General features: G+C 44.5%; 1 protein-coding gene across 4 annotated transcripts in view; it reads left to right on the top strand.

Annotated features, from left to right (window-relative positions):
• The window catches only part of prkd1 (protein kinase D1), a 148,298-nt gene extending 121,813 nt beyond the window's left edge, over positions 1–26,485 (top strand). For all 4 annotated transcript variants that reach the window (XM_078406421.1, XM_078406420.1, XM_078406419.1 and 1 more), the window contains 10 exons: positions 4,479–4,556; positions 7,467–7,746; positions 8,769–8,821; positions 8,989–9,061; positions 12,068–12,174; positions 14,104–14,265; positions 16,458–16,556; positions 16,684–16,951; positions 21,024–21,109; positions 25,088–26,485. In XM_078406421.1, coding sequence (XP_078262547.1) covers positions 4,479–4,556; positions 7,467–7,746; positions 8,769–8,821; positions 8,989–9,061; positions 12,068–12,174; positions 14,104–14,265; positions 16,458–16,556; positions 16,684–16,951; positions 21,024–21,109; positions 25,088–25,306 — 1,425 coding nt within the window. In that variant the 3' untranslated portion in view covers positions 25,307–26,485. The remainder of the gene's footprint in view (positions 1–4,478; positions 4,557–7,466; positions 7,747–8,768; positions 8,822–8,988; positions 9,062–12,067; positions 12,175–14,103; positions 14,266–16,457; positions 16,557–16,683; positions 16,952–21,023; positions 21,110–25,087) is intronic.
• Positions 26,486–27,618: the final 1,133 nt, after the last annotated feature.

The raw sequence follows: 27,618 nt of genomic DNA, 5'->3' as shown, positions 1-27,618 counted from the left end.
TAGAACTAATGTCTGGTGTGATCGCTGGTCAGAGCCGACTCGGTGGGTCCAAGGCTTGATTCCACGCTGTATCTCTAAACTAAAGAATCCAACTCAAGATAAAAATAGGCACATACTTTAACGTACAGGCACCTTGTGAGTTTACACATTTGATTTGTTTTTTTTGAAACAATGTGCTTCTTCCATTCAAGGTTTCAAAGGTCTTTTATTGTCATGTACCAATTAAGGTTATGCAAATGACCATACAGCCAGATGGAAAATAAAGCACCAAGACGCACAACTACATAAAAGATAACATAAACATCCACCACAGGGGATTCTTCACATTCCTCGCTGCGATGGAAGGCAAAAAAATCCAATCTCCTTCCTCTTTATTCTCCCGCGGTCGGGGCAGGCGAACCATCCGTCAGGGTGATCGCACTCCCGCAGCTGCCGGTCGAAGCTCCCGCGTCAGGGCGATCGAAGCTCCCGCGTCGGGGCGATCGAAGCTCCCGCGTCGGGGCGATCGATGCTCCCACATCGGGGCGATCGAAGCTCCCGCGTCGGGGCGATCGAAGCTCCCGCGTCGGGGCGATCGATGCTCCCGCATCGGGGCGATCGAAGCTCCCGCCTCAGGGCGATCCAAGCTCCTGCCTCGGGGCGATCGATGCTCCCGCGTTGGGGCGATCGAAGCTCCCGCGTTGGGGCGATCGAAGCTCCCGCATTGGGGCGATCGAAGCTCCCACGTCGGGGCGATCGAAGCTCCCACGTCGGGGCGATCGAAGATCTTGCGGCTTGGAGTTCCCGAAGTCGGTTCCCAGAGACCGCAGGCCCCGTGATGTTAAGTCCGCAAACACCCACGGTTGGAGTTGTGAGGCCAATCCCTGACAAAGGAATCGTGGGCCACGGTGGAGCTCTCAAAAGTCAGTCTCCAGCCAAGGCCGTCAACTCCTCGATGTTAGGCCGCAGTGCGGACGGAGATACGATGCGGAAAATAATCGCATCTCCGTCGAGGTAAGAGATTAGAAAAAGTTTCCCCAAACCCCCACCCCCCACATAAAACCAGCTAAAGGCCACTAAAAACATACATTTAACACATACTATTATAACACAAAGAAGGAAGGGACAGACAGACTGTTAGCGAGGCAGGCATTGCTGGCACATACGTACCATGGGTTCATACCAAGGGCATTGCTGGCACATACGTACCATGGGTTCATACCAAGGGCATTGCTGGCACATACGTACCATGGGTTCATACCAAGGGCATTGCTGGCACATACGTACCATGGGTTCATACCAAGGGCATTGCTGGCACATACGTACCATGGGTTCATACCAAGGGCATTGCTGGCACATACGTACCATGGGTTCATACCAAGGGCATTGCTGGCACATACGTACCATGGGTTCATACCAAGGGCATTGCTGGCACATACGTACCATGGGTTCATACCAAGGCTTGATTTACACGCTCGTATTATTGGAATAATGCGCTCAATTTTACTGCTGACAGCGTATTTGTGTATAGGTTTAATTTATTTTGAATTCCAAGTTTGCTTTTCATGCATGTAACCCCATCTTAAAATGCAAAGTGCCTGTAATTGTAAATCACTTGGGTTTTCACCATGCAGAGGTCAATTCTCTTAATCTACCTGAAAAGAATCTCAATATTTAGGCACTTTCGACAGTGCAAAGTGTGCTCTCTCCAAACGTTTATTTAGTTTATTATCACGTTTACTGAGGTACAGAGAAGAACCTTTTTTGTTGCTTGCCATCCAGTCAGTGAAAAGACTATACATGATTGCAATCAAGCTAACCACAGTGTACACATAAAGGGAATTACATTTAGTGCAAGATAAAGTCTAGTAAAGTCTGATTGAAGATAGTCCAAGGGTCTCCAATGAGGTAGATGGTAGTTCAGAATCGCTCTCTAGTTGTTGATAGAATGGTGGTGTCTGATAACAGCTGGGAAGAAATTGTCCCTAAATCGCTCTTCAATGCCATCATTGTACCTGCCTCTGGCTTCCTCTGGCAGCTCATTCTGCACCACCCTCTGCATGAAGAAATTGTCTCTTTCAAATCTCATTCCTTGTCAATTAATGCATTATATCATGTGCGATTAATAAATGTTAATTATTTTCAACGCTTACTCATTCTCCAACTTTGAACAATTGAGTTGCAGAGTATGAATCCTTCTTTGGTATAATTGCCATCTGTTGACTTGCAAGAAATAGTTGGACTAGTAGAGAGGTCCTGGACAGAGATGAGGATCTAATACGTTCCCATAGAGCAATTGTGTAAATAACAATTTGCAGTTAATTGTGGTCATGGTTTTTTTTTACAAGTATAGCAGGGAAACAGGCCTTTCAGCCCACCGAGTCTACGCCGACCATCGACAAGCTTCTGTAAATTCTCCCTTGTGTGTAGAATTGAACGTATACGGGTGATCGCTGATCAGCTTGGACTCAGTGGGCCAAAGGGTCTGTTTCCATGATGTTTTGCTAAAACTAAAGAAACTAAAGCTAAAACTACATTACACATTGGAAATAAAGAATCTATTTTGTGCATCTGTAGTTCCGGATGATGGCGCTTATGAGCTGTCCTACCTTGGTGAAATAAGTTTTTTATTAAAGCATGTATTTTAAGATGCCTGTTTAAATGCAAAAGCAATTGTGAAGTATATCCATGACTGTCTAGTTTCAACTTGTGTTGCAACATTCTTTAATTGTACTGGTAATTGCGAAAAATGCATAATAAATGCTGAAGGATGTGCTGGCTCTGGAGAGGGCCCAGAGGAGATTTACAAGAATGATCCCAGGAATGAGTAGGTTAACCTATGATGAGCGTTTGTCGGCAATGGGCCTGTACTCGCTGGAGTTTAGAAACATACAGAAATTGAAACATACAGAATAGTGCAAGGCTTGGATAGAATGGATGTTGAGAGGATGTTTCCACTAGTGGGAGATTCAAGGACTAGAGGTCATAGCCTCAGAATTAAAAGGCGTTTTTTTTAGGAAGGAGATGAGGAGAAATTTCTTTAGTCAGAGGATGGTGAATCTGTGGAATTCTTTGCCATAGAAGGCTGTGGAGGCTGTCAGTAGATATTTTTAAGGCAGAGATAGATAGATTCTTGATTTGTACAAGTGTCAGAGTGTACAAGTGTCAGAGGTTATGGGGAGGATGCAGGGGAATGGGGTTAGGAGGGAGAGATAGAACAGCCATGATTGAATGGCGATGTAGACTTGATGTGACGAATGGCCTAATTCTACTATTCCATATGACCTTATGATAACATTTCACTGTTCAGGGCGACACAGCGGCACAACTGGTAGAGTCATTGCCTCACAGCACGAGAGACCTAGGTTCGATCCTGACCTCAGGTGCTGTCTGTATGGAGTTTGCACCTTTTCCCTGTGACTGCATGGGTTTCCTCCGGGTACTCCAGTTTTCTCCCACATTCCAAAGATTTGTAGGTTAATTGGCCTCTGTAAATTGCCCATAGTGTGTAGAGAGTGGATGCAAAAGTGGGATAACATAGAACAAGTGTGAAGCCAGCATGAGCTCAGTGGGCTGAAGGCCTGTTTCCATGCTATGTGTCTAAAGTAAAGTAAATGTGAAGAAAACAATTCTATTAATTGGTACTTATAAATCAGATATTTTGCTTGTTTAATCCTAGCTAATACTATCCTGGAAATTCAGTTAAGGTATGAAATTTGGTTCAGCAAATCAATCACCATTTGCCCAAATAATTATTTTTAAATGATTTACTTGTCAATGTGGTCTTTTGATATATAATGCATAGTTTAAAAAAAACTAAGATAGAAACAAGGAACTGCAAATGCTGGTTTACCAAAGGAAAACACAAAGTGCTGGAGTAACTCAGCGGGTCAGGCAGCATCTCTGGAAACCATGGATAGGTGACTTTTTGTTTTGGGACCCTTTTCCAGACCTTTCAGTCTAATGAGTCTGAATCAGAGACCCAACCTGTTTATTAATGTTCTCCAGAATGGCTCAGTGCCTGACCCGCTGAGTTACTCCAGCACTTTGTGTCTTTCAATGAAACAGTAAAGGTTTAAAATGGTGTAAGGGGTGAGGTAAGAAGAAAAACTTGTAAATGTATGCATGAAATAGAACAAAAACTGGATATGGGTGACCGTAAGCAAGCAAACTTTGGGAAGTGAGAGGAAAGAGAAATAGTCTGTTTTAGTTTTTTTTAAATTATTATATCACTCTTCAGTATGGTATTGTCCAATTTGCATCAGTCTCTTAACATTATCCTGTCTCAAGCGATTTACCATAATATCGATAAAACCTTTTTGGGCACTTAGCATAAAATCCTCTATTACACCTCCGCCTGTGACACTGAGATTTATTCTTCAAGGGAGGCTTTTATTGCCGAATACCAGTACATAAACAATGCCACCATTTAAATGTGCCATTCACTGTTCTTTTAAGAATTTTCTGACATTGAACTAACTGTGTGTTTTACCCTATAGAGAAAAAGGCACTATTGGAGACTAGACAGCAAATGTATCACCCTCTTTCAGAATGATACAGGAAGCAAATATTACAAGGTGAAGGTTTTGTTACTTGGTTTTCTCAGTCAGAGATTAACACTGAATAAATAATCCAAAATGATACAAGCTAAATGTCAGTGAAAAGTTCCGGTTCAACTCTTGCTCTTATTCCCTTTCATTTCCAAATCATTACTTAAAGCATTTTAAGGTGGTTTAAAGATGATTATATTTTGAAATAATTACAGATACTTAATATATATTGAATTCACTGTTTTATATTGTATATCCATATGTCAAGTATAATAAATTGGGTAAATTTGTATTTGTAAAGCATAAGTAAAATAAAATAACATTATGCAGGTTCCATACTGATCCATTTTGTGAGCAAAAGCATAAGAGGATGTTCGTGATTTTTAAACAAATGATACTACGCAAAACATTGACGGAATGTCAATAAACAGAAATAATTACTGCAACTTTAATGAGCTGCTGTACGAAGCATTTAAAAACTGCACTGCCTAAGTTCTGTACATCAAAGCATAATATTGGCCCTGAAAATTGTTTTTAGTCAACAGGAAAACTGTAATTGGTTTGGAGTCATAGAGCCATAGAGTGTGGAAACAGGCCCTTCGGCCCATTGCCCACACCGACCAACATGTCCCATCTGCACTATTCCCACTTTGGCCCATATCCCTCTAAATCTATCTTATCCATGCACCTGTCTAATTGCTTCTTAAACACTGCAATAGACCTTGCCTCAACTACCTCCTCCGGCAGCTCGTTCCATACACCCACCACCCTTTGTGTGAAAAAGATACCCGTCAGATTTCTTTCAAATCTTTCCCCCTTCACCTTAAACCTATGCCCTCTGGTTCTCAATTCCTCTACTCTGGGCAAGAGACTCTTTGCGTCTACCTGATCTATTCCTCTCATGATTTTGTACATCTCTATAAGATCACCTCTCACCCTCCTTCACTACAGGGAATAGAGTCCCAGCCTGCTCAACCTGTCCCTATAGCTCAGACCCTCCAGTCCTGTCAGCATCCATGTAAGTCTTCTCTGCACCCTTTCCAACTTAACAACATCTTTCCTATAACGGTGCCCAAACTGAACACAATACTCTAAATGTGGCTTCACCAACGTCTTACATAGCTGCAACATGCCATGACCTCCCAACTTCTATACTTTAAAATGTTGATTTTTGTCCCCAGTTTACATTGTTCTTGTCGTCATCTGTCAAGCTTAGCGGGGCAACTTGTTGTGACTCATAATTTAAATCACTTGGAAATGTAGAGGAATTGAGGCATAGAACCATAGAAAATAGGTGCAGGAGTAGGCCATTCGGCCCCTCGAGCCAGCACCGCCATTCAATATGATCATGGCTGATCATCCCAAATCAGTGCCCCGTTCCTGCTTTCTCCCCATATCCCTGAATTCTGTTAGCCCTAAGAGCTAAATCTAACTCTCTCTTGAATACATCATGGCACATTGCTGATGGTGAGTGACAAGTGGCATTGCTGACCTTCTGCTCACAGGCAGCACGTACCAATTTGTCACGGTTAAATGTTAACCAGTTACATTTTATAACTGGCATAACATTTATTTTTTAAGAACTATTTATGCCACAATAGCTACTTTCCCCTGCAACCGCAGGAGATGTAACATCTGGCCCCTCTACCTCCTCCCTCACCCCAATCTAGCGACCCTAGCAGAGGTTTACATGCACCTCCTCTAACCTCAACTACTGCATCCGGTGTTCCTGATGTGGCCTGTTGTACATCGGCAAGACCAAGCATAGACTCGGCGACCATTTCACCAAACACTTGTGCACGGCCTGCCAAGGTCTACTGGATTTCCCAGTTGACAACCATTTTAATTCCTCTTCCCATTTCCATACTTCTTCTTGCGTATGGCGTGCAGAGCCTAAAATTGTAAGTCAAGGGTAGACATCCAGGCCAGGGCAGCATCAGTTGCTGGGTGGATGGCCTTGATGCCACCAGCGAAAAGCTCCAGTGAGCAGTCATTCACGATGTATGGGATGGTCTGGTCTGGATATCTGCAGTCACAAGCAGGTCTGTCTGTCATCCTCCACGTGCAGGTGGTGGGCTGTTCTTGCATGGAGGGTGCGGATCCTGTTCAGGGTTAGCCATCGCTTGCGATGGAGGTCAAATCCCGGTGGTTTCACTGTGGGGTCTGTGATGACCTCTCCGTTGTTGGTGTTGGCATCTTTCCAGGGTCGGCGCCACTCAGTCTTGGGGTGGGAGATTGCAACCTTCACGTGGTCCACCCTGTTTCGACTAATGCAATCAACCCGACGTGCACAATCTAATAGATTTCCATATTGACCTTTCTGTTCTGTTCGTCCATTGCCAGAGAGGGGCCACATGCTAATTGGAGGAACAACACCGCATATTTGGCTGACTTAGCTTACAACCCAACAGTATGAACATTGAAACCTCCAACTTTAGGTTAACCTACAAAGAAAGCACCCCCTCCCAACCCCCCATTCCCTCCTCTCCTCCCTGTTCCTCACCTGGACCCATACTCATTTCTTCTCATCCCCCTCCCCTTCTACCTCCATTCCTTCCTCTGGCTTCACAATTTTCACATCTTTCATCCTGCTCTCACACCTTTAATCTTTTTACCTTTGGCCTTTGCCCAACCACCTGCCCCTCCTCTCTTCCAGCTTTCGCCCCCCCCCACCTCCCCAGAATCAGCAAGAAGAAGGGTCCCAGGTCCCAACCCAAAACATAACCTATCCATTTTCTCCAAGGATGCTGCTGCCTGACCCGCTGAGTTACTCCTGCACTTTGTGTCATATTTCTCTGGTGCAATCTTTGTCTCTACTCAATCCTTGCATGCACACAACTGTGAAACCAAGATAACAGCTTACTTAATTTACCATGCTGCCAATTAAGAGTGATTTGTTTTTATGTAAATAATAAGAAAATCTATTTTTAATTACAGGAAATTCCGCTATCTGAGATTTTATCTTTGGAGCCTGGGAAGAATTTCAACTTACTACCGGCTGGGGCCAATGCTCATTGCTTCGAAATCACCACGGCCAGTGTGGTCTACTTTGTTGGTGAAAATCTCACCAATTATTTAACCACACAAAAAAGTAACAGCGTGATCTCAGGTGGCACTGGGTTGGATGTTGCCCAGACATGGGAGGTAGCCATCCACCATGCCCTGATGCCAGTTATTCCAAAGGGTTCATCTGTAGGATCCGTGCACAGCCTACACAGTAAGTTAACTTTAGACTTTAAGAATTTAGAGATAAAGCACAGAAACGGTTTAGTTTTGTCTAGTTTAGTTTAGAGATACAGCGTAGGAAACAGGCCTTTCAATCCCCCGAGTCAGTGCCGACCAGCGATCACACCCCGTACACCAGTTCTGCCCTACACACAAGGGGCAATTTACAGAAGCCAATTAACCTACAAACCTGCACATCTTTGGTGTGTGGGAGGAAGCCAGAGCACCCAGAAAAAACCCACGTGGTCTCAGGGAGAACGTACAAACTCCATACGGACAGTGGTCAGCCTCGAACCTGGGTCCCTGGCGCTGTGAGGCAGTAACTCTACCGCTGCGCCACCCTTTTTAGAAATCTACTGTTATTGAAACACTCTAGCCTGCCTGAAACTAGCCTCTAAAATTAATCATTAATAAGTCGAGTATAACTCATTGTTACAGTTGTATTTTTAAAGTATTATGTCACTAGGTCACTTCTGCTTTTGTCCCATATGTCAGTGGAAGAAGCTGACCTATGTATAACATTTGGAAATTATTAGGAAATTATTGCAGTTTGCTTTAGTTTATTGTCACGTGTACATGTATTGTCACGTGTTGCATGCTAACCAGTCAGCAGAAAGACTGTATATGATTACAATAGAGCCATTCACAGTGCACAGATACATGATCAAGGGAATAATGTGAATAATGTTTAGTGGAAGATAAAGCCAGTAAAGTCCGATCAAAGATAGTCCGAGGGTCTCCAATGAGGTAGATAGTAGTTCAGGACTGCTCTCTAGTTGTGGTGGGATGGTTCAGTTGCCTGATAACAGCTGGGAAGAAACTGTCCCTGCAGATACTGGAATCCAAAACCTAAAACATTTAACAAACTCAGGCAGCAACTGTGGAGAGAGAGAGACAATGCTAATGTTGATTTGATGCTATGTGGCATGCTGATTATATTCTCCATTTTTAATTAATCTATGGTAATAGACACACGCTCAAGACAGTAACCTCAGTTTTATTCTCTTTTGTCAGGAGATGTGTCTATCAGTATCTCCATTTCAAACAGCCAGATCCAGGAAAATGTGGTGAGTTGTATTTGCAGAAGAGAAAAACCTTTCGCAACCTTTAATTTTGTTGCTAAATTATTAGACATCAGTTGTTTTAATTTATTTGCTGTGCTAATTATTTTGTTTGTCTAAAAAATGGCTCCATTTGTGAACCAAGATTGAGTAACGTGCCTCTCTCCCCACAGGATATCAGTACAGTTTATCAAATATTTCCAGATGAAGTACTGGGCTCAGGACAATTTGGAATAGTATATGGAGGTAAGAACACCTGTGGTATAAAACATACAAATCATCATAACTTAGCAGCAGCCATCATTGTTTAAACATTTGCCTCATGTACAGATCCACCACCGATTTCCTGGCAACTGGTAGTCTGGCTCCCCCTTCAATCTGGGCTAAATCCTACGAACCCCCACCCCCCCCCCCCCCCCCAGGTGTCCCCCCAAAAATGTGGCACCTAGGCCAGGTAAGGTGGCCAATCTCTACCTAATTGGGACTTCCGCGCCAATGCCGGGCCACATTTTCTCCCTGGAACTCTGGCCAGGACAGAGCCGGCAGATCGGTTTTCATAGCTGACTTCTGTGGCCGAGAATGCGGGCCAGTATCTCGCAGGCTTGGCTTTATCAATGCATTCCATTCTCAGTCTTTTATCATGTCTTCATTTCACTGAAAGTAACATCTAGTTTAGTTTAGAGATACAGCGCGGAAACAGGCCCTTCGACTCACCAAGTCCGCACCGACCAGCAATCCCCGCACATTAACACTATCTAAGAACAATTTACACTTGTACCATGTCAATTAACCCTCAAACCTGTACACCTTTGGGGTGTGGGATGAAACTGAAGATCTGAGAAAACCCACGCGGTCACGGGGAGAACGTACAAACTCCATAGAGGCAGCACCTGTAGTCGGTATCAAATGCGGGTCTCTAGTGCTGCAAGTGCTGTACAGCAGCAACTCTACCAATGCGCCACCATGCCACCCTAGTTGCGAAAGCTTTTCTTGCTGAATTTGTCTGAGGCCGAAAAAAAAATCAGAATTCTTATGTCCTTTTCAAGAGCATTGACCTAAGATTACAATATATTCCATGACCAAACGGTTACATTTCAGTACAATTTGTTTTGCCCTGCACTTACATGCAGTATCCACTTATCCATATTGCTGGCAAGATGGATTCACAAAGCACAAATTGTCATTTTTCAGTTTCTACTACTTAACAGGGCGACACAGTGGTGCAGCAGTAGAGTTGCTGCCTCACAGCACCCGAGACCCGGGTTTGATCCTGACTACGGGTGCTGTCTGTACAGAGTTTGTACATTCTCCCTGTGACCACGTGGGCTTTCTCCGGGTGCTTTGGTTTCCTCCCACACTCCTAAGACGTACAGGTTTGAAGGTTAATTGTGTTTGGTAAAGATTGTAAATTGTCCCTAGTGTGTAGGATAGTGCTAGCGTACGGGGTGATCGTTGGTCGGCGTGCACTCGGTGGCCGAAGGGCCTGTTTCCACGCTGTATCTCTAAAGTAAACTAAACTAACTGGGAGCGTTTCATAAATGAGAATATATGGTCTCTAAAAGTGGGGAGAAAACAGAACTGCAAAGTGGATGTTTATCCTGGGCATTGACTTGATGAATCAGTGCTGTTTGCGTGAGGAACTTGTCAATGGTGCCAAATAATCCAAGCAATGTGGGAGAAAAGGCTTTAAGGTTGCCTGTGACATAACTGAATGATCCCTCCATCACATATGATGGGCAGATGGCATTGCATAGATTACACATATTGAAATTTTTACTGGAAGTATCAGTTATATTTAAAGTAAATTTATTTAAATGCTATAATTAACTAGAGCACAGATCAGTAAGCTCTTGCAAGTTTCTGCTACTGTTCTGTATTTGGTTCTAACCTGCCAAATAATTGATCAATATTGCTGATTTTGATATTTGATTGTGATATATTTGATATTCGAGCACCAGAGTTCATAGGGTTAAGGTAATGGGGGGAGGGGGGGGGGGGAGATTTAAATAGGAAGCTGAGGGGTTACTCTTTCACACGAAGGGTGGTGGGTGTTTAGAACGAGCTGCTGGAGGAGGTGGTTGAGGCAGGTACTATCGCAACATTTAAGAAGCATTTAGCCATGTACATGGATAGGACAGGTTTAGTGGAATATGGATCGAATCCAGGCAGGTGGGACTAGTGTAGATGGGCTATGTTGGTCGTTGTGGGCAAGTTAGGCCGAAGGGCTGTTTCCATGCTGAATTACTTTATGACTGTTTAGGCAGGGTAACTGGTGAAAAAAAAATCTAATTTCAGATCTTGATTGTTGAAATCAGAAAGCCACAAAAATCAGATGGATATTCACATTTTATTTCAACGTACCAATTGCACCATGTAGAATCTGTCGGTACATAATTACAGAATCAGCTTAAAATCACCCTCATTTACAAAGTAATAATGAACGCTTGCTATATGACACGTGTTACAATTGGCACATGTGTAGGAAGGAACTGCAGATGCTGGTTTAAACCAAAGATAGACACAAAATGCTGGAGTAACTCAGCGGGACAGGCAGCATCTCTGGATAAAAGGAATGGTAGGCATTTCGGGTCTTTGGTCTGAAGAAGGGTCTTGACCCCAAACATTGCCCTTTCCTTCTATCCCAAGATAGAAGCCTGTCCCGCTGCGTTATTCCAGCATTTTGTGTTTCTTTGCAATTGGCACATGTTCCTTTTCCAAATAGCCACCATGAGCTGCTCACCGGGAAATTAACTCTTCCTTTTGTGATTTTATTTTTTTAACCATATACTTTACAGGACAATTAGCCACAAAGTTACCTTACTTACTTTCCAGTTTTCTCAATTTGAAGAGTTTTACCATTAAGGATTTATGGCCTCCCATCACGTCCCTCAAGTCCCCAGGGGTCAGGGCACAGAGACTGAATTTGACTCTGACACCCACTCAATTGAGCAATCCTTTTGCACTGTGCGATCAATTGCTGCATGAAATATTGTCCTTACCCTCTTCAGCTAGTTTAGTTTAGTTTATTATTGTCAACAGTGAAAAGCTTTTTTGTTGTGTGCTATCCAGTCGGCAAAAGACTATACGTGGTCAGACATAATCATCACTGTACAAAAGACCATACATGATGACGAGAGACTTATATAATACTTTTAATATAATACTTTTAATATAAAGTCAATATCACAGGAAGATACTGTGTCACCACAGTGTCCAGGACTAAACCTTGAATCCTTCTTGTTTGTGTGTTAGGTAAGCATCGCAAGACAGGCAGAGACGTTGCCATCAAAGTGATTGACAAACTACGCTTTCCGACAAAGCAAGAAAGTCAGTTACGGAATGAAGTCGCCATTTTGCAGGTAAATAGGGCAGGAACACTGACTATCGATATCCTGACTAACTGACTGTGGAATTCATTGTCACAGATGGCTGTGGAGGTCAAGTCAATGGATATTTTTAAGGCAGACATTGACTGATTCTTGATTGGTAAGGGTGTCAGGGGTTATGGGGAGAAGGCAGGAGAATGGGGTTGAGAGGGAAAGCTAGATCAGCCATGATTGAATGGCAGAGTTGATGTGATGGGCCAAATGGCCTAATTCTTCTCCTATAACTTCTGAACTATCAACTCAAAGCACACAACTCCATATTGAGAAAGGAGTTAGTCAGTCATCATATCATTTCACCTTTGAAACCCATGACAAAATCTGGCCACAAGTGTTGAAAGCCCTCTTTCATCTGTTTCTATTGGACCTTGTTTATTCTTGAACATAGAACAGTACAGCACACGAAAATGCCTTTCGGCCCATAATGTCTGTGCTGAACATGATGACAAGACCATCCCTATCTACCAGCGCATAACCCATATCCCTACATATCCATGTGCCTATCCAAAAGTCTCTTTAATGCCACTATCATATCTGCCTAAACCACCAACATTGGCAGCATATTCCAAGCACTCCCCACCCTTTGTGTAAAAAAAGTTGCCCTGTACATCCGCTTCAAACTTTGCCCCTCTCACCTTAAAGCTATGCCCTCTGGAATTAGAGATGAATTGTGAAGCTAGAGGAATGAAGGTAGGCAGAGGAGGAGGGGAGAAATAGGTGCGAGTTAGTACAGTAAACCCTCGTTATTACGGACCTCTTTATAATGAATTTCGGTTATAGCGGACGGACCTACCGACCTTCACCGCCAGGTCAGACTGCTGCCACCACCCCCCCCGGCCCGCGCCACCACCCTGCCGCTTCCAGGCCACGCCTACCTACGCCACTTCCGACCCTCGCCTCTCCCCCGGCCGCCGGCGGGCCACGACCATCGACTCCGCGGTCCTCGCCTCTCCCCGGCCGCCCACGACCATCGACTCCACGGTCCTCGCCTCTCCCCCGGCCGTCTGCAAGCTGAGGCCGTCAACTCAGGCCCAGTTCCGGACCGGGAGTCTGAAGAAAAGTCTCGACCTGAAACATCAGCTATTCATGTTCTACAGAGATGTTGCCTGACCTGCTGAGTTACTCCAGCACTTTGTGTCCTATACATGCCAACCGGCATCTGTAGTTCTTTGTTTCTACTAATTAGATTCCCTTAGTCAGTTTTAGCAGACAATCGGTAAAGCAGACATCATTACCCCCAGTCTGGTCTGATATAATGAGGGTTCACTGTTGTTTGTGCGTCTGCAGTTTTGTGTCAGGTGCTTGTTCTGGCCCACACACTGCAGAGTCCTGCTGATTCCACAGGGCCTGATCTTTTTGGACAGCCAGTTTACATGGGCAAATCTGGAAAAGGCAAGTCCTACTTGCCTCAGGCAACATGCTCTAGCCTAAGCTGTTAAATTAATACTCCTATGTAACTTAAATATCACCGTGCTTCTTTCTATCACAAACATTTCATGGAGAAAGAAATTAAAAATAAAAGGGTGGCACAGCAGTAGATTTGCTACCTCACAGTGCCAGAGACCCAGGTTCGATCCTGACGATGGATGTGCTGTCTGTATGGCATTTGTACGTTCTCCCCGTGACCACTTGGGTTTTCCCCAGGTGCTCTGGCTTCCCCCCACACTCTAAAGATGTGCAGGTTTGTAGATTAATTGGTTTTGGTAAAAATTGTAAATTGTCCCAAGTGTGTAGGATAAGTGCTGGTGTATGGGGATCGCTGGTCAGCGTAGACTTGGTGGGCTGAAGGGCCTGTTTCCGCGCTGTATCTCTAAACTAAAATGTTTGAAAGTGATTGTACCATTCACAACTTGTATTATATATAGGGAAGAACATCTTTTTTATAGGTACCATTTCTTTGCCCAGAACCTGCATCACCCTGGTGTGGTGAACTTGGATTGCATGTTTGAGACTCCCGAAAGAGTGTTCGTTATCATGGAGAAGCTCCACGGAGATATGTTGGAGATGATCTTGTCAAGTGAGAAGGGACGTTTGCCAGAACATATAACAAAGTTTCTTATTACACAGGTACGTGATATTTGCAAATGCCAAATGGTAACAGTACAATCTTAAAGACGAGAATAGGATGTGGATAGGAAATGTTTAGAGGGTTACGGGCAGGTGGGACTAGTGTAGATGGAGCATGTTGGTCGACATGGGCAAGTTGGGCTGAATGGCCTGTTCCCAAGCTGTATGACTCTAAGAAGGTAAAAACAAACACTGACTTCCAACTTTAGGTAGCCTCTGCAAACCCCCCCCTCCCCCACTTCCCCTTTCTTCCCCATAACCCCCACCCCCCTCTTTCTTCACCCCCCCCCCCTCTCCTGAGCCCTTGCACCCATCTCTCCCCTCCCCTTCCACCCACATTCCTAAATAAGTTGCAACTCTCTAATCTTTTTGTCTCACACCTTGTGAGTGTGAAGAAGTTTTTCAACCACAAACGTCATGTCATGATCTCCTCTCCGGGGATGCTGCTTGACTTGCTGAGTTATTCCAGCACTTTGTATCCTTTTATGTGTATTCATCTCTGGCCTTTGTCCAACAACCCCCTCGCCTGTGTTCACCTGTGACCTGCTGTGCTTTGTCCCGCCCCTCCTCCCTTTATAGATTTCTTTCACTCCCCCCCCCCCAACCCCCCCCCCAACCCCCCCCCCCCCCTCCCAACCAATATGTCTGAAGAAGGGATCCGATCTGAAATGCCACCTATCCATGTTCTTCAGAGATGCTGGCTGACCCGCTGAGTTACTCCAGCACTTTGTGTCTTTCGAAAGTTAATAGATAATGTTTGTGTAGTTTCAGCCATACTTCTTCTAAACACTGACATAGCCGTTTTCCGCCTTGCACCCAAAATGAAGCAGCTCCACAAACTTCACTTGAAAGGAAGTGCAATATTAATGCAGTTCCCTTTGTACCTGCAGCTGCCAGTGATTCCTTGCACACAATTGCTCTGTTGCAATGAAATTTACGGCACGATTTAAGCCCCCCCCCACCCAAAAAGTTGAATCGTGCTTGGATTGTCAAGAACAAATTACCTTGCGGATAGACACATAATGCTGGAGTAACTCAGCGGATCAGGCAGCATCTCTGCCTGGCCCGCAGAGTTACTCCAGCATTTTGTTCCTTCCTACACATTACCTTGTCTTTACTTTTCGACTTTGGGGCTTTCGGCCCATCGAGTCCGCACCAACCAGCGATCACCCCGTACACTTACTCATATGTTTTGTCAAGTCACTACTCGGCTCATTGGTGTTTCCATCCAGTTGGTGAAGACTCCACATTGCTGAGTCTTACTTCACACTTAGATGGAATCACACCTATGAAACTTTTTTTGAATCTGGAGAGTAGAAACAAGAAACTGCTGATATTGGTTTACAAAAAAAAAGCAAAGTGCTGGAGTTACTCGGCAGGTCAGGCAGCATCTTTGGAGAATCATGGGAAACATCACCTATCCATTTAGTCTGAAGAAGGGTTCCGACCCCAAACATCACCTGTCCACGTTCTCCAGAGATGCTGCGTGACTGCGCAGCACAGAGTTACTCCAGCACCCTGTGTCTTCTTTTAAAGCTTTTTCATCTATTATTCAAAAACCTCACTTGATATTAAAGGATTAATATGTGTGGTGCTTATTTCTAGTGCTTAGTCATCTCAATTTTACCACTGAAGAGAGCATGAATCTGCTGCCCCCTCGAATAAAGGTTTTGGCCTCTGCTTTGAAAATTGTTTCCTGCATTTTGGAGTCATAGAGTCATACAGCGTGGAAACAGGCGTTTCGGCTGACCTTGCCCATGGCGACCGACGTGCCCCATGTACACTAGTTGCACCTGCCTGCGTTTGGCCCATATCCCTCTAAAGCTATCCTGTCCATGTACCTGTGAATGACAAATAAAAGGACTGGGCAAGATAAATGAAGGAATTTCATAATGCAATGAGCATTGAACATAAGGTGGACAAATTGAAATCAGGGACGAGATAACAACGGAGGTTAAAAATGATTTTTCAAATAATCATTTACTGGTGAAGAGTTAGACGGTTTTCATGAGTAGTAGCAATCCTGAGGGTACACTTCTGGAGGATTTTAGATATATAGTCAATGGTTTGATAATAACAAAATTGCCACCCCTCAGACTAATCCAAGTAGCAAAGTGCTATGAATTTCCCAAGCCATATGCTGAATAAATTCTTGCTTCGTGCTTTTAGTAACTTGATTTTCTTTAAAACAGATACTCGTTGCTTTGCGACACCTTCATTTTAAGAACATAGTCCACTGTGACCTGAAACCTGAGAATGTCCTGTTAGCATCTGCTGATCCTTTGCCACAGGTTAGAATGCTTTTCTAATACCATTAAGTGACCACAGTTGCTGCAGCTTTGATAAAAATCAGTGCACTCACACACAATCCTGCCCGTGCATAACAAGTTTTCATACCTGCTTCTTTTCCAACCGTAGGTCAAGCTTTGCGACTTTGGATTTGCGCGGATAATCGGGGAAAAGTCTTTCAGACGTTCTGTGGTGGGAACGCCAGCATATTTGGCTCCGGAGGTACTTCGGAACAAAGGATATAATCGATCATTAGATATGTGGTCGGTAGGAGTTATTGTCTATGTCAGTCTCAGCGGCACCTTTCCATTCAATGAAGATGAAGATATTCACGATCAAATTCAGAATGCAGATTTCATGTACCCCCCTAATCCCTGGAAGATGATCTCAGTGGAAGGTGAGTGTAATAGATGGACATATCAAACTACAGGAATGATGTGTCAGAATCACCATTCTATATTCACTTTTCATCCAAAGAGAGAGCGATTTTTTGCCTTTGTTTTTGTTTGATTGAACAATACTTTATTGTCACGTGTACTTGGTACAGTGAAATTCTTTGTTTTGCATGCACAAGTATGCAAAGAGTATGTAAAGGGCGCCTACAAAGTTACAAAAGTATTCAGTATAGTCCCGATAGTCCCTCATCCTTCTGCCTGCCTCCCTCCCTCCCCAATGTCCCTCTTTATTCCCGACGGCCCCTCCATGCAGGGTCCCTCTTTGTTCTCGGGGGCACATCCTCGACCAAGAGGGTGATGGATTTCCAAAGCCCCTCCATTCTCGCCGACGTCCCTCCATGCACGGCTGGCGGCCAAGCCCGGTCTACTAGGCGGAGAGATGAATGCTTTTCACCTTTTGCAGTGCAGCTCCACCAGCCTTGCCGTATTATCCGTTTTGCCGGACCAACAGAGGTCATGGCCTTGGGGGGGCTGAGTTGCCAGCCCATAAAGTCGGCCGTGGAAGTTGGCTATGAGAATGGAACTGCTAACTCCGGCCAGGCTGGAATTCCAGTGCCCCGGCCGCAGGGGGCAAACTATACCTGCCGGTCGGCCGCTCCACCCAGCTTAGGCTTCACATTATCGGGAGGTCTTCCAAGGGGGGACCTTGTAATTACAATGCAACCTTGTAATTTTGTCTAGATTAAAGGAGGTGCCGGAAAATCACTGGTGGGTCTATGTAAAAAAAGATGGGTGAAAAATGTGTATTATTCTTAAAAAGCCACAAAGCGCTGGAGTAACTTGGCGGGTCAGGCAACATCTCTGGAGGAAAGGAATAGGTGACGTTTCGGGTCGAGACCCTTCTTCACACTGACCAGAGAAGCTGGAGAGTCAGAGTGAGGACCTACTGGTGCAGAGAATGTGGCATGCAGGGCTCGAAGGGCCAAATGGCCTCCTCCTGCACCTATTTTCTATGTTTGTATGTTTCTGCTCCAATGAACTTATGAACGTTAACATGGTTTAATATGACAAATGTTTGACTGTTACTTCTCCATATCAATTTTTTAAAGTAATGGCTTTTTACTGCTCCTATTTTTGTATCATCATGGAATCAAAAACTTTTAATGGGTTTTGCCCAATCTCAATCCTGCAATATGTTATTTGATCAACTTTGCACTAAGGTTTTTACCAAAGCAATTATAAATACAGTCACAGTAAGATTGCATTACATGCCACCATTTTATTTTTTGCTACGCAATGGTGACTGATTTACTTCCAATTTCAGTCTTTAACATATGCACTTCTAGCGCTGCTCAGCAAACGGGTAACACGGAAGTGTGGGCATCGATGGCATCACATGTAGTCTGCCAGGGATGTTGTGTGGATTAGGCAGGTGGCAATGTTAAACCCTGTGCAATGTTGATTTGCTGTCACCTCTGCCAAAGTGTATCCATCCAACTAATGTAGGTGTTAATCACACATAGAAACCTGGGGTTTGACAGCAAGGAATACAACCCCCACCCACCATCCGCTCCCTCCCCCACCCCCCGATCTTGGCTCCGTAAAGAATCTTAAAAGACTCGCAGACTAGACTTTAGAGATACAGTGTGGAAGCAGGCCCTTCAGCCCACCGTCCATGCCGACCAGTGATCACCCCCTACACTGACCTACACACATTAGGGACAATTTTACCACTTATCGGAGACAATTTACCTACAAACCTGTACGTCTTTAGAGAGTGGGAGGAAACCGGAGCACCTGGAGTAAACCCATGTAGTCACAGAGAGAACATACAAAGTCCAAACAGACAGCACCCGTAGTCAGGATCGAATCCGAGTCCCTGGCCCAATAGGGCAGTGAATCTACCGCTGCGCCATTGTGCTGCCCAACTTGTCAGTGATTGAACTAGGCTGGTTCGAGGAAGGGTGCATCGATTGAAGTGAGGAGAAATCTACAGAACTTGGAATATTCGGCTGCCTCTTTGGTTGATACAAATCCAGCCATTGCTCGCCACTGGGGAGGGGGGGCTTTGTGGTAGGTAGAAGTCGGTGGCACAAAGTGCAGGGTAGCCTACTAAAAGAAGAAAGAAGGAAAATAGCTGTGACCAAAAAGAAAAATCCATTGAGAAACTGAAGGGAGCAAATGTCCAGTCTGAAGAAGGGTCCCAACCCGAAATGTCACCTATCCATGTTCTCCAGAGGTGTTGCCTGACCCGCTGAGTTACACTTGGTGTTTTGTTCAAATGTCCATGCACATCTAGATTTTAGGCCTTCAAGATACGGTGCGAAAATAGGCCCTTCAGCCCACCGAGTCCGTGACGACCATCGATGGCCCCATGCACGAGCATTACCCTACTACACACTAGGAACAGTTTACAATTTTACCAAAGACTATTAACCTACAAATCTGCAAATCTTTGGGATGTGGGAGGAAACCGGAGTACCCGGAGGAAACCTACGCGATCACAGGGAGAACGTACAAACTCCATACAAGCAGCAACCGTAGTCAGGATTGAACCTAAGTCTCTGGCATTGTAAGGCAGCAACTCTACCACTGCACCACCATGCCGCCCTTAATGTAGTAGTTATTATTAAAGCTATATACTTTTAGAGTAGCAACATAAATATAAAATTAAAGTTAAAATTCAAACCTTTTTCTATACATTTTTCCATTATTTGCCAACTGCTAACTCGAGAACAAACTACAGGTCCACCATCAATTTTCCAGCACCCTTGATTCCAGAGACTATCTAGATTGTTTGGACCAATCTGTTTTGTCGGACCAACAGAAGTCAGGGCCTCGTGAAGGAGTCCAATGATATCAGAACGGTCCACCTAGGCCGCCCAGGGGTCGATATACTGGCCTGCAAAGTCATCCTCGTAAATCGGTGTCGGAACGGATCTGCCGGCTCCGTCTGGGCCAGAGTTCCAAAGCCCCGGCCGCAGGGGCTGATTCGACCCGCTGATTGGCCACGGGAGTCCCTATGTGGTAGAAATGGGCTGCCATTTTCGGGGGGACCTCTGGGGGAGGGGGGGGGGGAATTGCAAATGCACTCTTGTAATTTTGTCCGGATTAAAGTAGGGTCCGGATGACCAGTTGCCAGAAAATCTATATTTTAAAAAATGAGAGGAAGAAGTATTTATTATCCCTAAAGAGACGCAGTGCTGGAGTAACTCCGCGGGTCAGGCAGCATCTATGGAGGAACACGGACAGGTGATGTTTCAGGTTGAGACCCTTCTTCAGACTCACCGGAGCTGCTGAAGAGTCAGAGCGAGGGACTGCGCTTGCCAGTGCAATGCGGAGAATGTAGAACGCGGGGCATGGAAAGAGAATTTAGGGGCGGACGCAGTGGCGTGGCGGTAGAGCTGCTGCCTTACAGCACCAGTTGCCGGAATAATCGGTGGTGGACCTGTATTTTAGTGCAACTCGAGAACAAACATCTTCCTAAGTAGCATTCAAACAGTGAAAAGCATTGTTCTTGTCTGCCAAAGCATTTGTAAGAGGCCTCTACACTTCATGTCAAAGACAGATGCATTTTTTGTGATTGTTCAGTCATCACATTATGTTGAAGGGCGGCTTTTGAAATCTGTCGCCCTGGGGTTAAAGTTCACTGAGCCAGCCCTTGACCTGCTGAGATGAGCTTGATTTTTGTTTGCATGCACTAGCTCCTTTCACTTGCCACACCTAGATTTAGAATCTAAATTATTCTAATGGTTTAACCCCACTTCAGGATTCAGGGACCGTTTCTTCCCAGCTGTTATCCAGCAACTGAACTGTCCTACCAACAGGTAGAGAGTGGTCCTGACCTCCCATCTACCTCATTGGAGACCCTCAGATTATCTTTGATTCGACTTTACTGGACTTTATCTTGCACTAAACATTATTCCCTTTATACTGTGGACGACTCGATTGTAATCAAATACAGTCTTTCTGCTGACTGGTCAGCAAGCAACAAAAGCTTTTCATTGTACATCGGTACATGAGATAATAAATTAATTTAAACTAAACTAAAAACACTTTTTTTCTATGTTCCAGCTATTGATGTCATCAACAACTTATTGCAAGTAAAAATGAGAAAGCGTTTTAGTGTGGACAAATCTCTAAGCCACCCTTGGTTGCAGGTATGGCTTCCATTATTCATTTAATACTTGTTTAAAATGTCGTGCTTTGTTCACCGAATCATGGAAGGTTGTTGGAATATTAACTCCAGATCAATATAAACTTCACACCTGAAGATATGTGCAATCATTTTCAGAATTGTTTTGGAGGCCACTGGACAAATCCAGCATGTTCCTGAGTACTTAAACATCTGTGATGTGTTTAACTTTTATCGGCTTTTTTTAAACTTGGGTTGACCCACGGTCGACGGTCGATGAGAGAATGGGGGGAACCTCCGTGAGGTGGGGGGGAGAACAATGGACAAGGGAAGACCCAGCGTGGGGGGGGGAACAGAGATGGGGGAGGGGGGTGGGGGAGAACAAAGGGGGAGCTGAGGTACTTTGTAACTTTGTCAGTCCATAGGTGGCCGCTATTTGCATGCCTTGGGTATGCAAACAAAGAATTTCACTGTGCCTTGTTGCATATGACAATAAAGTCATCCATTCCATTCCATTTTACCAACTGCACCATTGCAGCAGCCATTCCACTAAAGGCACAGACCAAAATGTGGATTTTGCAAAGCTATCGGGGAGCTGCAAAACTCCATGCTTCAGTTTGATTTAGTTTAGTTCAAAGAAACAACGGGGAAACAGGTGCTTCGGACAATGAGTTTGCGCCGACCATCAATCACTAGGGACAATTTAGAATTTGGACTTTAGAGATACAGCGTGGAAACAGGCCCTTTGGCCCACCATGTCCATGCTGTCCAGCGATCACCCAGTACACTCGCACTATCCTACACACACTAGGGACAATTTCCAATTTTACAAAAGCCAATTAACCTACAAACCTGTACATCTTTGGAGTGTGGGAGGAAACCGGAGCACCCGGAGAAAACCCACGTGGTCACAGGGAGAAAGTGCAAACTCTGCACAGACAGCACCCATAGTCAGGATCGACCTTGGTCTCTAGTGCTATGAGGCAGCAACTCTACTGCTGCCGCCAACAGTGTCGCTCATCGACGATCACTCCTAAAAGTGCGCCTCCCCGTCACCTGAAGTTGCAGTACCACCAGCACATAAAACAACAAGCGTCATTAGGCTCGATGTTATTTTTGGTCACAAAACCTGGTTTAACATTTTTAAAGTGGCAGAGAGCTTGCAAGTGAGTTTCATTGTAGTCTTGCCAATAACACTTCACAGGGATTTTTTTTTGATCTAGGACATGCAGTCATATGGTGATAGAAGATGGAGGCAAAGGTTTTGTTTTTGTATTGTGCCAGCAGAATAATTTACTTGACTGTTCAAGTCAGGAACTAGCTACTTAGCCCATGCATACATGCTGGCAGACACACCAATCTGCCAGCTCTGCTATTTGAAAGGACACTCACTTGCTTCATTCCTCCTGGCTGAACATGGTGTCTCGGCAGCAACTTGAATTGGCTTAAGTTACAGTCTTCCTCCCAGAAGATAAAGTCAAGTCCGATCTCCAGCATGGAACATGATCCTGTGGGGCATGCTTGAGCTCTTTGGTGATTGATAAGCTGCCTGTTGAACGTACATAAGCCTGTTGCAAGGCAAATGCAATGTCAGCATTCATTTCGAGAGGACTAGAATATAGAAGCAGGGATGAAATGCTGAGTCTTTATAAAGGTGCTGGTCTATACGGCATTTAGTATTGAGAGCAGGTTTGGGCCCCATATCTCAGCAAGGATGTGCTGGCCTTAGAGAGGGAGCACGGAAGGTTTACAAGACTGGGATGGATGATTGGGTTAAAGTATGAGGAGCATTTGACGGTACTGGGCTTGTATTCGCTGGAGTTTCGAAGGATGAGGGGAAACTTCATTGAACCTTACCGAATGGTGAAAGGCCTGGATAGAGTGGATGTGGAAAGAATGTTTCCAGTCATAGAAGAGTGTAGGACCAGAGGCCACAGCCTCAGAATAAAAGGACGTACCTTTAGAAAGGAAACGAGGATGAATTTTTTAGCCACAGAGTGGTGAATCGGCGGAGTTCATTGCCACAGACGTCTGTGGAGGCCAAGCCATTGGGTATTTTTAAAATGGAGATTGACATGCTCTTGATTAGTAAGGTTGTCAAAGGTTATGGGGAGAAGGTAGGAGAAAGGGGTTGAGAGGGAAAAATATGACATGAACTTATCACTATCGATCAGGCTAAGGCACTTTCTTTTACTTGCTGTAACCACAAGTTCATCTCTAAGTTACCAGATCCCTGATAACTTACATGGTAACTCTGGAATTGTAAAATAGTTATATTATTTTAATGTTATAACACAATTGCGACCCATTTATCTCTAAACCTTTCCTAACCATGTATCTATTCAAATGCTGTTATAGTACTCGGGTCAGCTACCTCCTCTGGCAGCTCGTTCCATATACCCACCACCCTGTGTATTAAAAAAAAAGTTGCCCCTTAGGTTCCTATTAAATCTTTCCCCTCGTGCTTTAAACCTATGTCCTATGGTACTTGAGTCTCCTACTCTGGGTAAATCTCTGAGCATTAACCCTCTTTATTGATCCCCAATGAAAAATAATCCAGTCAGTTTTGAATAATAAGAATCCAGATGGATCATAAAACCAGGAAATGTACCCTGTCAATTCCCCTCAAGATTTTTATAAACCTCTATCAGATCACCTCTATCCTCCTGATGGTGGCACATGGTGCAGCGGTAGAGTTGCTGCCTCACAGCACCAGAGACCGGGTTTGATCCTGACTATGGGAACTGTCTGTATGGAAATTGGATGTTCTCTGTGTGACTTCGTGGGTTTTCTCTGAATGGTCTGGTTTCCTCTCACACTCCAAAGATGTCCAGGTTTGTAGATTAATTGGTTGCAATAAGTTGTAAAATTGTCCCCCTAGTGTGTCGATAAGTGTATGGGCTGATTGGTCAGTGTGGATTCAGTGGGCCAAATGGCCTGCTTCCATGCTGTATCTCTAAAGTCTAAAGCTGTTCTGGAGAGAAGGAATGGATGACGTTTTGGGTCGAGACCCTTCTTCAGACTGATGTCAGGGGAGGGGGCGGAAGAAGGGTCTCGACCCGAAACGTCACCCATTCCTTCTCTCCAGAGATGCTGCCTGACCCGCTGAGTTACTCCAGCATTTTGTGTCTACCTTCGATTTAAACCAGCATCTGCAGTTTTCTTTCCTACACTGCTGGTTTATAGACAATAGACACTAGGTGCAGAAGTAGGCCACTCGGCCCTTCGAGCCAGCACCGCATTCAATGTGATCATGGCTGATCATTCACAATCAGTATCAGTATTGCTACCCTGGATCAATCCTCTCAGCAAACCCGGAAAGGCCCAGGCACAAACCTAGGTTTTGCCCACAGTCTGACTCTTGTATTGGAAGTACATTGTTAGAAGCACTTGGTCTAATCTGGGGTTGCAACCAATTTACTTCCCCTCACATTTGCTCAGGTTAAACGCCATTTGTCATTTTTCTGCCCATTTCTGTAGCTGGTCTACATCCCTCTGCATCTTCTGATAGCATTCCTCACTACAACTCCTCCAATTTTAGTGTAATCGGCAAATTTACTCACTAGCCCATCTACGTTTCGTCCAGGTGATTTATGTATAGTCCTTACATGGATGTAGATTGTCTCAAGTCTCATTGTAGAACAATTCCTAAAAATGATAGTTAATAAAGAATCATTGCTGATCCCACAAAGATTGTGTGTGCGCGTATGCCTGTGCGTACGTATGTCTGTGTGTACGTGTGCGTGTCAGTCTCTATGTGAATGTCTGTTTGAGTGTCTCTGTGTCTGAGTGTGTCTCTCTCTGAGTGTGTGTGTGTGTGTGTGTGTGTGTGTGTGTCTGTGCGCATGAGTGGCTCTGTGCATGTGTTTGCCTGTGTGCATCTGTATGCGTGTTTTTAAGTCTCTGTGCACGTGTGGTTGAAATCTTTTGATAGACCTTAACACTTAGCTAGAACTTTGCTGGAGCTTAACTCTCCCCTCTTTTTTCCTCTCTGGTTTTGAAGGACTACCAAACGTGGCTGAACCTACGAGAGCTGGAGTGTAAACGTGGAGAACGCTACGTCACTCACGAGAGTGACGACTCTCGCTGGGAAGAGTTTGCCGGGGAGCACGGCTTGGAGTATCCCATGCATTTGGTCAATCATAACTCTGACTGCAGTGAGAGCAGAGAGAAGGAGGAGGCCGAAATGAGTGCACTGAACGAGGGCGTCAGTATTCTCTGAACAGACACAATACAGATCCACGACTGATTTTCTGGCAACTTGTGGTCCGGCACCTCGTTTAATCCGGACAAAATTATGAGAGTGCCCACCCCCACCCCTCCTCGGAAGTTCCTGCCGAAAATTCCTTTCTGGTACCGTGGGACTCCTCTCAGAGGCCGTGACCTCTGTTGGTCCAGCAAAACGGATAATCTACAAAGGCTCTGGAACCAAAGGTGCTGGAAAATCAGTGGTGGAGCTGTATATGAATGAACAATTTCACAAGCACAGAGAGGGAAAAGGTGAACGGACTTATCAAATGACTGCAACTTTTGCCACGACCACAATGGGTGAAGTGGGGTGGAAGGGAAGGGGAGATAATGTCTGAAGAAGAGTCTTGACCCGAAACGTCACCCATTCCTTCTCTCCAGAGATGCTGCCTGTCCCCGCTGAGTTACTTCAGCTTTTTGTGTCTATCTTTGGGAGATAATGGTTGTTCTCAACCAATAAATGCAAGTTTATAAAGCAATTGCCATTCTAATCCCAAATGGTAGCACTCTGATAAGCATTGTGAACTGGAGACTTTAAGAAATCAACAAGTTCACTTATTGCATTTCATGCAACATTATGCATCTATTTTTCTGTGCATGTAACTATGTTCTTGTACCTCCTGTGCTAATGCAGGCACTGAGTATATAATTGCAAAGTTATTAGTTTGTATCTTTCACATTCTGTCGTTTCCAGTGTGCCTTTGCTGGTGAGGATTCCCATGTATCTATAATGCACCCCCTAGCAGGGTGCAAACCTTTGTAAATTTTGCTTTATTACATATTTTTAACCTCTTTCAGTACTTAGCTGTATGGCAACTCTTGGAAGAGTATAAGATGATTGCTGTTCTGTGAACAATTTTTGACCTGTTATAAAGAACAAAAGTATTTAAAAAAAATATACATGACTTATTGGATTACTCATGCCCAAAAAGTATAACTTAAGCTATAAGAATGTAACAAGGGAACAAAACTCATGATGAGCAGTCACAGAACACACATGTACAAATGCAAGCTACTCTTGTAAGCTCTAATGCCTCAGTTGTGGCATTTATTACAGGACGGGTCAGATTGAATTCACTTTTGTGTCATCGCATTTTAACTAAATACTGCTTGATACTATGTGGTTGCTGTCTAAAGTTTGAATAAAATTGAAGTTGATGTCAAAATATGCCTCAAGAAATCATTTCCACAGGGCTTAGAATAATTTCAGCTTCAGCCGAAAGAATGAAGACTCAAATTGTGACATAATTTGTGCTAATTCAGGTTTATTCTGCAGGATGGCAAACAATTGTGGCTGAATTGAGTTTAGTTTATCATTGTCATGTGTACAGTGAAAAAGCTCTTTTTGTTGCGTGCTATCCAGTCAGAGAAACGACTATATAATAATTATAATCAAACCGTCCAAAGTGTACAGATACAGGATAAAGGGTTTAACGTTTAGAATGTAGAGATACAGAGTGGGAACAGGACCTTTGGCCCTCCAAGTCCGTGCTGACCAGCGATCGCCCCGTACACTAACACTTTCCTACGCACTAGGGACAATTTGCTATTTTACTGAAGCCAATTAACCCACAAACCTGTACATCTCCAAAGACGTACAGGTTTGTAGGTTAATTGGCTGGGCAAATGTAAAAATTGTTCCTAGTGGGTGTAGGATAGTGTTAATGTGCGGGGATCGCTGGGCGACGTGGACCCGGTGGGCTGAAGGGCCTGTTTCTGCGCTGTATCTCTAAAAAAAAAATCTAAATCTTTGGAATGTGGGAGGAAACCAGAGCACCTGGAGAAAACCCACACGGTCCCAGGGAGAACGTACAAACCCCGTACAGGCAACACCTGTAGACAGGATTGAACCTGGGTCTGGCGATGTGAGTGAGCAATTCTACTGCTGCAGACGTTTCTGCAGAAGTAATAACTGTTGCCTTTCATTTCTGGGTAACGTGAATATTTCTCAGCAGGCTGTGTGGAACTGGAAGGCTGAGTGAAAAGAGAGTTGCCTTTTCTTCCCTTGTTCTCCTCTTACCCTCGTGCCAACCAAACCTTCCAATGGATCGACTGGTATCTGACGCTTCATAAATTATTTGGAATTGCAGCAATTTTCCAAATAAACTGTGTTTGGCATCCTTGGAAATATGGGACCCGATCAGTTACGGCAGTCTGCTACTAATCAAAATGCTGATGGATTTCTCAGAAGAGCACAGCATTTACAGTTACTCTACCCCAGAGTTAGTGGTGAATCCCCGCACCCCACTGTACCTCAGCATTATAAGAATCACAACAGGGTGAAAT

The sequence above is a fragment of the Rhinoraja longicauda genome, chromosome 10 (assembly GCF_053455715.1).
Source record: "Rhinoraja longicauda isolate Sanriku21f chromosome 10, sRhiLon1.1, whole genome shotgun sequence".
In the NCBI taxonomy this organism is placed as follows: domain Eukaryota; kingdom Metazoa; phylum Chordata; class Chondrichthyes; order Rajiformes; family Arhynchobatidae; genus Rhinoraja; species Rhinoraja longicauda.
The sequence above is the reverse complement of the archived record's forward strand: the minus strand, read 5'-3'. Positions and strand labels throughout refer to the sequence as shown.